Source organism: Lutra lutra, chromosome 12 (genome assembly GCF_902655055.1).
Source record: "Lutra lutra chromosome 12, mLutLut1.2, whole genome shotgun sequence".
NCBI classification, from domain to species: Eukaryota; Metazoa; Chordata; class Mammalia; order Carnivora; family Mustelidae; genus Lutra; species Lutra lutra.
Window position 1 is genome coordinate 19,847,443 of NC_062289.1, and position 12,149 is coordinate 19,859,591.

At 42.2% G+C, this 12,149-nt stretch overlaps 1 protein-coding gene across 11 annotated transcripts in view; it reads left to right on the top strand.

Moving 5' to 3' along the window:
- Positions 1–6,814: 6,814 nt before the first annotated feature.
- Positions 6,815–12,149, top strand: part of TCF4 (transcription factor 4) — a 357,366-nt gene continuing 352,031 nt past the window's right edge. For 2 of the 11 annotated variants that reach the window (XM_047698496.1, XM_047698507.1), the window contains exons 1-2: positions 7,753–7,833; positions 11,050–11,122. In XM_047698496.1, the coding sequence (XP_047554452.1) occupies positions 7,768–7,833; positions 11,050–11,122 (139 nt within the window). In that variant the 5' untranslated portion in view covers positions 7,753–7,767. Of the gene's footprint in view, positions 7,008–7,725; positions 7,834–8,032; positions 8,296–9,205; positions 9,298–11,049; positions 11,123–12,149 lie in introns of those variants that run through there. The other 9 variants (XM_047698493.1, XM_047698494.1, XM_047698502.1 and 6 more) reach the window with 9 other exon arrangements.

The window sequence follows — 12,149 nt, forward strand, 5'->3', positions numbered from 1 at the left end:
GACATTGAGATAAAGTTACCAAGGTAAGTGGGAGCATCGAGGGGAGTACAGCTTTTGAGGGATTTTAAAAACCACAGGTTAAGTATATTAAGTTCAATCAGTTTTATTGCACTTTTGAATAGGCGAAAGTTTCTCATGCTGTTTTCTAAAATTCCTTGTATTCTTGGGGTGCCTGGGTGGCTCAGTGGGTTAAAGCCTCACCTTCGGCTCAGGTCATGGTCCCAGGGTCCTAGGATCGAGCCCTGCATCGGGCTCTCTGCTCAGCAGGGAGCCTGCTTCCTCCCTCTCTCTCTGCCTGCCTCTCTGCCTACTTGTGATCTCTGTCAAATAAATAAATAAATAATAAATAAATAAATAAATAATCTTAAAAAAATTCCTTGTATTCTTTCTACATTGTTTATTTTTTTTTTATTTTTTTTATTTTTTTTATTATTATTTTTTTTAAAGATTTTATTTATTTATTTGACAGACAGAGATCACAAGTAGGCAGAGAGGCAGGCAGAGAGAGGAAGGGAAGCAGGCTCCCTGCTGAGCAGAGAGCCCGATGTGGGACTCGATCCCAGGACCCTGAGATCATGACCTGAGCCGAAGGCAGCGGCTCAACCCACTGAGCCACCCAGGCGCCCAATTTTTAAAACATTTATCTTTCCAGTCATCTCCTTTTCTTTGGTGGAGGGCAGCTGTTGGTTTTGAAATAATATGCAGTTTGAGAAGAGAAGTGATAGAATGAGGAGGTGATCAGCTTTCATTTCTCTTCTCCACTATGATCCCAGGATATGCTTCATGAACACCTTTGCTAGCAAAGCAATGAAGCCCACCTACTAAAGTGGCAGCTTTAAATATTTTTTTTATAGTCACTTTTTGTGCACACTATGCTGTATAGACTCACCTGGAACAGCCTTCTGTAAAACAACGCTTACTCTTCATTCATTCAACGCATGCTGGTATTACATATGTTGTTCTATTTCACTTTGAACAAACCCAGTAAATCAATCTCCTGAACATTAAAGAGTTGAGGTGGAAATTTGAAAACCGTGACAATGAAGAGTATGTATTATAACTGCTAGGTTACTGTCGTTGCATGAGCACTATGCCAAGTTCATCTGCTAATACTCTTATATTTAATGGGTCATAATAACTTTATGGCACGTTATTATACCCATGTTGTGGATGAAGAAACTGAAGCTTGGGGATACAACCAACTGCCCAAGATCACGTGGTTATTCCAGAGAAGAGCTGAGACTCAGACACAGGTAGATCATCTTTCTAGCTCAGTGGCAGGTGCCATGGCTTGAGGTCATGGCCAACTGCAGAAAACATCTGCACATGTTGAGCTTTTAAACCTGCAGGACACACAAAGAGGATGAGACCATTAGGGAGCAGACCAAATGGTCTATATACAACTTTGTTTCTCCTCTGGGACTCTGTTCCTGCCTTATTTTCCTTTATTTTCAAACTCTAGCAGAGAAAACAGTTTTATGATTAGAAGAGAATCTTCCAGAAAGCAGGCACTAAATCTTTGGAGTCCTTTTTAACAAAACTCTGTGGACACTAAGAATGAAAGTTTTGGGGGTTTTTTTGTTTGTTTAATCTTTCCCTTTTCCAAACCCCCAAAACATCTAAAAATAGCTAAAATAAAAATTCTGCCCTTTTGTGTGCCTAGGTCCAATAAGGAAGGTTTGTTATGGTTTGTTAACCATATGGTTTCCTAAGCTTGTTAAAGCCATGACACATGCCACTGAACAGTCAACATAAGCATGGTCGGCCTGTTTCTGAATCTTAGCTCTGCCGTGTAGGGGCTGTGTGACTTCAGGAAATTTGTTGTATTCTCAAGCCTCAGTGTTCTCATCCATAAAATGTTACAGTAGTGAAGCGATACTATGACCCAATCCTTTAGGGTCTGGGATTGAGGTAACAAGGGGCCAGTGGCCTGTTTCACATCACAGTGAATATTTGCCAGCAACATTTACCAACAATGAAATCAAGCTAACAGAAAACCTTAAAGAGAGCCTGATTTGAAAAGGTATGAAAGCTATACTCTTCACTATAAAGGGTGCATCCTAAGAATAAAGACAGATTCTTGATCCATTTATGTAGCAGATAAGTTATCAAATGCTTGATATGTGCCAGGCATTGCATTAGGTATGGGAAAATAGAGTGAACAAGATTCACATGGTGCCAGCATTACGGAGTCTGCGGTCTGACCGTGAAGACAGGCAACTACACGTAAACATATTAACAAATGGGTGCCAATGAGAAAGGTGCCACTAAGGATATAAAGTTGATGTGGCAGAAAATAGTACGAGTGGTGCTTACTTTAGACAGAATGGTTAGACAGGTCTCTAGGAAGCGGTAAGGTTTAAGCTGAGCCCAGAAGGATGGTAAGAAACCAGTTGTGTGAGCCACCAAGAGAAAGAATCATGGAACCAGCAAATGCAAAGGCCCTGGGTAGGTGGGATTATGCATGCGTCATGAAGCTATGGACTCCAGCCGCACACACTGACTAAACCCTTCTCCTCTGTCCTGCTTTTCTGACTCAGCCTTGCAATGTCTGTGGGGCTCCAGTCTGGGGTCCTTGATGGTTTGTGCCCTAAATTTATACTGGGATAGCCCTTCCTTTTCCACATATCTCCCACAAGCCATATCTTGTTCACGGTGACTTCGCCATTCAGTCAAGCCTGTCCTTGACTTTTATATTGGTGTGATTTTTTTTTTTTTGGCCAAAATTTTTGCCTCAGGGCCTAAAAGAAGAAATGCTCACCCAAGGTAGGCACTTAAAAATTATTTGTTGAATTTTTGAATGAACTTCTTGAGATCATCAAGGAGCAGAGTGTGTGTATAGTTTTGTCTGCTTATTTATTTTAACATGGACAATATTGGGGGAGATCCAAGTTGATGAAATTTGAAGAGGAATGGTATGGCATTCTAGACTGGCATTCAGTTACTGGAGGGCTACTTCTGCCTCTGTAACTCATTAGTGATGTGACCTTGAAATCTTGAACTAAACTCAAGGGTTTGGTCCAAGCCCCCTTCAATGTCTGTCCTTTTCTGTGACTCATTGGGTTTCAATATTTGCCACTCCTTCCATACGCCTATGAATTAAATGTGATCTTTAGGCATCAACTTAGTTTATGCAATAATGATGCCTTACATTTCATAATAATTTGTTATTTTCAGAGTACTTTCATCTCTACCATCTCATTTGATTTTAACCAGTCATGTAAAGTATTGAAGACAAGTTAGTTTTTTTTCTTCTGACGAGATGTGAAATTTGCTCAAGGTCACAACACAGTAGAAAGGGAATGACATTTGTATATACTGTCCTGACTATTATGTGGCACAATTAATTGGATAGAATTGCTACCATGTGGAAGTGGAACGGTGATTATACTCTAGAATAGTGGTCACCACTTATTATTATTATTTTTTTTAATGTTAAGGACTGTTTAGAAATGCTGAAATCTAAAGAATCTTTTGCTTTTCTAAATTCTAAATTCTTCAGTGGCAAGGATCAGGAAAGTACTCAGGTTAGCTCAGTTGGGGAAGGGGAACCCTGCAGAAGTCAGCTATCTTAGGGACAGGGGCAAAGTGACCCTCATAATAATTGGGAAAGTATTTCTACTCATTTCTTCCTAGGACTCAAGTTGTCTGCTTTTCTCAGAACCTTCAAAATCCTTCTTATCTAAAGAGCAATTTCTGCTTACTCATGGTTCTTGTTTCCCCATAACCAGGGCTCACATGGCTTGGCTTCCCGGCACCAGCCCTGGCCAGCTGACTCCAACAAGTCAGATCTATCACTCACCATAGACTACTGTCAATCTTCCCCTTTTAGTTCCTATGATCCAATCAGCTTGGTGAGACTGGGATAGGAAAGAATCATGTAGTACCCACACCAAGTTCTACCTCTAGATCAGGATTTATGGACAGGTTTTTAAGGAAGGGAGTCTGTAATTAGAAGAGACATCCCAAATCATATCTGGTGCACTTACCTTTTTATCCAAATTTCACAAAATTCTATTGAGTCTTCCTTTCTAAGCTGTCTCCAATCTTCTTAAGTATAACTTTGTAGATATATCTATTCTTCTGATAGTTCAGGGGGAAAAAAAAACAAAACAAAAACAAAAGCAATCCACATTTGTCCCTGAATTTAATATAGGAAGGGGGTTACATGGTTTTTGGACTGTCGGGTGTTTTTTTTTTTTTTTTTTTAAGATTTTATTTATTTATTTGACAGAGAGATCACAAGCAGGCAGAGAGGCAGGCAGAGAGAGAGGAGGAAGCAGGCTCCCTGCTGAGCAGAGAGCCCGATGCGGGGCTCCATCCCAGGACTCTGAGATCATGACCTGAGCCGAAGGCAGCGGCTTAACCCACTGAGCCACCCAGGCGCCCCTGTCGGGTGTTTTTTAAAACAACAAAGAGAAGTGTGCTAGGGTTGCCTGAGTGGCTCAGTCAGTTAAGCATTCAAGTCTTGATTTCAGCTCAGGTCATGATCTCAGGGTTGTGAGACTGAACTCCTGGTCAGGCTGCATGCTGAGCAGGGAGTCTGCTGGAGATTATCTCTCTCCCAATGTTGTTCCTCTGCTTTTTCTCCTGCTCTCTCTTTCTCTCTCTCAAACAGATAAAACAAACAAACAAACAAAAAAAATGCTAGCAATCAGTTGTGTGCATTTAGGTTTCAGACCCGATCGTATCTTTTTTTTTTTTTTCTTTCTTTTTCTGGACAGATCATTTATTCCCCTTGAAATTCAGGAGAGGGAAACTCTTACAATCTAACTAGAAACCAGAAAGAATCTTAAGGGATTATCTTCTAGCCTGTATATTTTACAGTAAGACATTGACCTCAAGCCTTAGGTCATGGAGCTGATTAGAGGTAGAACCAGTGGAATATTTCTCCTAAGCAAATGTTTGTGAATTTTTTATTACATCATCTCAGTATAACCCTGTAGAGGTTTACTTTGAGAATCACAGATAATGCGGTGATAATACAGTGTAAAGTGGTATTTACATGTAAAATTTATTTTAAGATGAGGACATGGAATGGGGATAGAAGACAGAAATCTTCACAATGTGTGAATATTCAGGAAACAAACTATAAATGCCCTAATTCTTGTTTTCTAAAAACTTACATATGAATTAAAGGTCTTAAAAATTAATCTGAACTCTGTTACTGCCACAAAATTGCATCAGAAAATGGAGATTAGGTGGTTCCTGCTGCCAGATGGTATAGGAATGTGGTTGAATGTTGACTCTGATCCCAGACTGCCTGGCTTCAAAGGTGGGTTCTATCACTTAATAAAGTTGTGTAATGTTAGGCAGGTTTGTGTCATTTACCAAAGTGTCCTGAGTCAAGCTATTTAGCATTGCTTGATTCTGACCCTCTGTATATAAAATATATAATATAAAAATATTTAAAAAATACCCTGTAGAGTCATTCTCAGGATTAGAGCAGCCAACATTTGAAAAATTCTTAGAACAGTGTTTCGCACATAGTAAACCCACTATGTAAGTGTTAACCCATCATTATGATTACTCGCTTTTCTCCCGTAGGAGGACTAATACACTGGTGGAAGAGAGAAAGCTCCCTTTAAAATCCGTGGACTACATCAGCCGTATCTGTTGGTTCAGCGAGGAATTAGAGATGGAAAGGGAAGTTTTCATCTTTGGTGGCTCCGCCTTTATCTTTATCCCCTTAACTCCTGAAATTCGTAAAAGTGATCATTATTTGCAAGTCACAGACCAGAAATCTGGCTGGAGAAGGTAACTGCTTGGCCAGAACTCTTAAGTTGGGTCAGTAGTGGTTCGTGGTACAAACTCGATGTGAGTCTATGACTTAGTTAACTCAAGTCCTCTCTGAGTGAAGACCTCCTCGTCTTAGAAAGTTCTCTTCTAGGGTCCTAGAAAAAGATGGGGTGGGGTGGCGAGGAGAGGACCCTCATCCCTTTTCAAGCCCAGGAACTACAACTTGGTTCAGGGACCTTTCCCCACGCTGCAAAAGCGTGGCTAAGAAGCCTGGCTCCACACGGCCAAAGAATCCGGGTTCTCTTTTTGTTGGTGGGGCCAGCGCGGCCTCTCCCCAGCCTCCCTTGAGGGTGAGCCAGGGGATCTGACTCCCCTGAGGAAATCTGTGGCGTGTAATGCCTAATTTATTTTGGAAACTACACTTCTGAGTAAAAAACCCCCAAAAAACAAAAATACAAAAACAAAAAATAGGGAGAAGCAAGGAAAGCGAACAAGAAGCAGCGCACAGGAGCACGGAGCCCGCGAACAGCCCCAACCTCAAGACCCCTTACGGTTCGGCCCCACGCGCGACACCAGTCTGAGCCCAACCACTCGCCTCCGATCCCGGAGGAGGCGTGGCCCGCACGCGCCGCCATCTTAGGTGCCTCTCTAGGCGCTCTGTTTACTACTCTATGGCCGCTCGCTCCCGCCCCGCCCCTCCCCAGTCATTGTCTGGAGGAGCAGCCGCGGCCGCAGCGCCTTCTCTTTATAAGCCCGCAGTGCCCGGATGTGAATGGATTACAATGTATCTTTCAGGGAAACCTATTATTATCAATGTGACTCCACGGGGGAGTCAATGGTGATGATGATGAGGAGGAGGAGGATGATGATGATGAGACACTTCTAAACTTGGAACAAGTTTAAGACTTTATAAGAGGAGAAGAAAAAAACCCCACCAACAAGATTTGTTTGAGGAAAAATTCTAACTATCCTGTATTGATATTTTTTTTTATAAACAATAAGAAAAAGTTGTTGGATTTTTTTTTTTTAATGATTTCTTTTTTGGGGGAGGGAATTTTGTTGCAGTTTTATGGTGGAAAATGCAAAAACCAGAGCCAGGTGCATAATCTTGTATTCTGTGGATATCCCTGGAGCAGAACTGAGTACCAGTTAAAATACTTTTTTGGGGGATACACATGTGAGATACTAAGTACTTGCAGAAGATTTTTGTCTTTCTTTTTAAAGTCACTTTCCTTGGAATATTGTGAGCATATTTGTGGCCATTTAAGGTAACGTTACAATTTGCTGTCAGAGTAAACTGTTTGTAATTGAATTTAATTTTTAAAATGTCGATCCCAATGTTTTATTAAAACAAAAGGAACAACCTATTAAATAATTGCCAATGGGAAAAAGTGTGTGCATGCATTTTGTGTATGTACTTGCACATCTAGCAATTACAGGGTTTCTGGAATGTGTATTTTAACACACGTTAAAATAGCGTATGTTGCATATACTGGTTAAAGCACGGTTGTTATTATGAAACGATAGAATTATGAAGCCTAATGTTAATCCTAAAAAGTGATGTGAAAAAGTATGTTTTAAGAGCATGCAAGGCCTGCAATGGTAAATGTTGAATTCAAAACTTAGAGTGCTGGCGAACGGGGACTTAGCGTGGCTAGGAACTCAAGTGTAAAAACAAAACAACATCCACCCTCAAAAATTGCTTTTTTTTTTTTTTTTGGCGAAGTTTGCAGCTATACTAATCTGTGACTTAAAAGGGAGGGGAAAGAAAGTATGCAATTTAGGTTTCGCCCCCAGTGCAAAACTACCGAAATGAAAATCTCCCCAGCAAAATGTGGTTTGGTTTATATATGGAAAAGAAAAATATTGTTCCTCTTGGCAAAGTCTTTTTGCATCACGTGTATTTGCAGCCTAGTATAAACTTGCTTTGCTGTGTGTGTGGATGTGTGAGTGAGAGGGAACGAGAGTCAGAGAAAGAAAGAAGTGAGGGGATGTAAACTCGAATAAATTTCAAAGTGCCTCCGATGGATGAAACGAGCAAAAACTGAACTGTTCAGGCTTCAGATTGTAACTGACGATCTGAGGGAAAATGAGGTGCTCCACGAATTTTCGTTTGTATTTTTTTGCGAGGCGGGGGAGGTGTTGAGATTTTTTTGGGGTGTGTGTGTGTGTGTGTGTGTGTGTGTGTGTGTGTGTGTGTCTGTGTGCGTGTGCATCCCAGCCAGCCCGACCCGAGTGAGCCGCGTCTCGCCGCCGGAGCCCCCCCACCCATTTCTTTGCTGAACTTGCAATTCCGTGCGCCTCGGCGTGTTTCCCCCTCCCCCCTTCCCTCGTCCCCTCCCCTCCCCGGAGAAGAGAGTTGGTGTTAAGAGTCAGGGATCTTGGCTGTGTGTCTGCGGATCTGTAGTGGCGGCGGCGGCGGCGGCGGCGGCGGGGAAGGAGCAGGAGCGGGCGCGGGCGCAGGAGGAGGAGGTGGTGGTGGTGGAGGCAGTGGTTAGACATGAACGCCGCCTCGGCGCCGGCGGTGCACGGAGAGCCCCTTCTCGCGCGCGGGCGGTAGGTACCGGCGCCGGCGGGGCTCCGCGGGCTGAAGCGCCGGGCGGCGCGGGGCTGGGGCTCGGCGGCTCCGCACGCGGCTCCGCGCCTCCCGAGCCGCGGGCTCCCGGCTCCCGGCGCTCCCAGAAGAGACACCCCTTCCCCTCCCGCGCCTCTTCCCTCCTCCTCATCTCTACCCCCCCGCCCCCCCTCCCGAGCAATGCCACTTGGAGGGACCGATGACTTTGCCAAGGGCCTGACTTTAATTTTTACAACCCTTTCTTTCACAAATTAGGGTGCTGGACAATTACAGGACCCGACCCTCCACTTTGCTCCCCCCCTTTCGCCGACCCTGTCACCCCTCCCCCTTTGGACGTGTTTTCACTCCAGAGACGCTCATCTTTAATTTCTTTATAGCTACTTTGAAATGCAGAGGGGAGTGGTGTGTGTGAGTGTGTGTGCGTGTGTGTGAGTGTGTGAATGTGTGTGAGGGGGGTGGGGTGGAGGGTGGGGGGAAAGTTGAGACCGGATCGTTCTGAGTAGTTTCTCTTTTCTCTGCGATCCATTCATTTCTCGCTCTACCTCCTGTTGCATAAAATGATGCGCTGAAGAGCGGCTTTTTTTTTTCCCTTCCCGGATTTGGTTTTATAGTGGATGTTACCAGTTTTGATCGTCTCTTTGGAAATACAATATCAATATCGCTTTTTTTTTTTTTTTGCTATTGCTGCCTATTCCATCTTAAAAAAACAAAACAAAACAAAACAAAACAAAACAAAACCAAAAAACTCTCCCATCCCTCCCTTCTTTCCACCTTAATCCCGCCCGCCCCCACATCCCCACCCCCAACCCCCCCAGTCTCCAAAAATCCGATTGTGTTTTCTCCAAGGATTGGGACTGGATTTTCTGATTGCGGTTATTTCCATGTTTCTAGGTTTGTGTGATTTTGCTAAAATGCATCACCAACAGCGAATGGCTGCCTTAGGGACGGACAAAGAGCTGAGTGATTTACTGGATTTCAGTGCGGTAAGAAAGAACGGTGGAAACTAACAACAGCTGTGAAAAACAAAACAAAACAAAACAAAAAAACCCAAACACTTCAGCTAGAAACCAATAGTAGTCTAAAGGACAGGAATAATTTTTAATTGGCGGAATCCTTGGCAAACACGAAGGTCTTTTTGATAAGTTTTTAACTACAATTTTTGGGTGTGATGGACGATTCAGGTTTTTTGTTTTTGTTTTTTTTTTTCCCCAGAGTGTAATTACTTGCCTTGAATTCCCTACCCACCGGACCTCCAAAATAATGGAATCTCACCCCAAATGAAAGGACAGACAACCCTAAAACCTGGCTTTATCTGAACATGAGAGTACTCATACTATTTTGCATACTACTTGTTTTATTTTATTTTATTTTTTTTTTCTGGAAATGGAGAAGAGAAAATAGGAGACCCAGTTGTCTCTTAAAGTTTTAAATTGATGATGCTTTGGGTTCGTAGGACCTGTAGTCCTCTTAGTTGCATCTTTTCCTAGGATTCTGAAAACTCGTGTATGTGTACCGAGCATCATACATTCCTTAGACTCCTTTAGACTGTTTTGGTAAATTTCACAGTCGTGATATCAACACAAAGCCAAACTTACACACTTGTGGAGTTTTACGGCTGTAGTTGGTCCCTCTCTCCATCCCTTTGCTTCCCTTTCCCAAACCAAGTCCCAGACCTGTCAGGGGAATTAATTCATTTTTAATGCCAGATGAGTTTGGTGTAAGATGCATTTGCAAAGCAAAATAAAAAGAATCCACAAAACACACAAATAAAATCCAAACCGCCTTCTAAGTGGGGCTCTTTCATGTTGCTGCTGCTGCTGCCGCTGCTGCTGCTGCCGCTGCTGCTGCCGCTGCTGCTGCTGCTGCCGCCGCTGCCGCCGCCGCCGCCGCCGCCGCCGCCGCCTCCTCCGCTGCTGCCGCTGCTGCCGCTGTTGCTCTTCTGGACCTTCTTCTGGAGAAATGGCTTTCGGAAGTTTTGCCAGGAAACGTAGCCCTAGGCAGCTTTGTAGCCCCCTTTCTGCTCGCTGCACTTTCTCCATTCGTTCCTTTGCTTTTTTGCAGGCTCTGACTCAGGGAAGGTGCGCATTATCCACTAGATACGTCGAAGAAGAGGGAAACCAATTAGGGTCGAAATAAATGCTGGAGAGAGAGAGTGAGAGGGAGAGAGAGAGAGAGAGAGTGAGAGAGAGTGAGAGAGAGAGTGAGAGAGAGAGAGAGTCTTGCTACAAATTGCTCTCATGTTAGAGACGAAATGAGAATTTAGTGCAGGTGGCACTTTTATATTTATTTGGGTTCACATATGACAGGCAAATCCTATACGGGATGGAAATGGACATTGCCACGTTTATGGCCAAGGTTTTCAATATAAAACAAACAACTTTGTTCTTCTCCTTTGTAAAACTAGTGTTTTCTGGAGAGGCCGCTGCCCTCCAACTTGAATCTTGATAGCATGATGGGGACTGTGTTTGTTTAAAGTGTAGCAGTATTGCCTGGTGCTGGCAATCTAATGAACCTGAGGAAAAAGAAAGGAGAGAGTGGTAAAGGGGTTGGGGTGGGGGAGGTGACTGGTAATGTTAAGCTTGTTTTGGTTTTAAGTTGGATGGTGATGTATTTTACTAAAATGAACCTTTAGCCTAAACTCTTAAGCTATTTGGTAAGAGTGTGAAAGATCTTTGACAAACTCTAAAGGCACAAACGTCTTCTTTTCGACAGTAATATTTCTTTGTTTCTTTTAGATGTTTTCACCTCCTGTGAGCAGTGGGAAAAATGGACCAACTTCTTTGGCGAGTGGACATTTTACTGGCTCAAGTATGTAAATTCTTTTCTTAGCGTGTAGTTCAGTGTTCTTAGCTGTTTATTCACTCTGTATATTTTTGGCTCTGTTGAAGTGTTCTGAAAAAGTCATTGAAATTTTAGCCTGTAATGATATGGTTATTTCATTATCCATCAGTAGTATAGCTTACACAAAATGTTATCTTTTGCAAAATTAAAATTAGGGCTTTTTTTTTTTTAATCAATCAAGGAAACTGTCTCAGAATTCCATTACTTAATTTAAAAGCAATTTTCTAATACAGTTGTAATCAGACATGTGAAGATAAGGTCAGTGTTGACATGGGGAAAATGAATTTATTTCCCTATTTGAAAATAGAGGGGAAAAACTAACTTTCAAAAAAAGGGAAAATCCCTTGTAAATAATATTAATTATTAGGTACTATGTATAATTAACCCTTTTAAAGAAGTGAGCACTTAATTTTGCAGATGAATCCTGCATAGTAAACCCTAGCTGTAAATAGAGAGCCTCTTGCTCTCTGAGAGCAAAATATGAATTCATTTATCTTTAAAATATTCTTTTTGGTGCTTTAGCTATTTTTTCCCCTAAGCATTTCCCGTGCAGTGAATTTTTGCTCTATTTAAAGTTGCAAATATGGAAGGACTTTTACATTTCATAAATGAAAGTTCTTTGGGTGATGCTTTAAGAAGATGTTAGCGTTATTCACAAAGGAATCTGTGTGTGCAATGATTATCTGGCATCTAAGGAGGAGTTTTAATAGGGGACTCCCTGAAGGTCTCTTATTAAAGTGAAAACTGAAAATATGATATTCACTTAATTTTTTTTTTTTTTTTTTTTTTTTTTGTCCAGTGAATTTCATGTAGGAAGGAAGCATACATGGTTGCCTGCTATCCTTTAGGTTTAGGTTTAGATCCATTTATACTTTTTAAGCAGCTGTAGTATTTTAGGAGTTCTGGCAGTGGTAATAACAGTACCTTAGACTGAGTACCACTCTTAAGTCAGACTGGTAAATGTTGACATCTTTTAGCTGTGAGATGCCAGTGG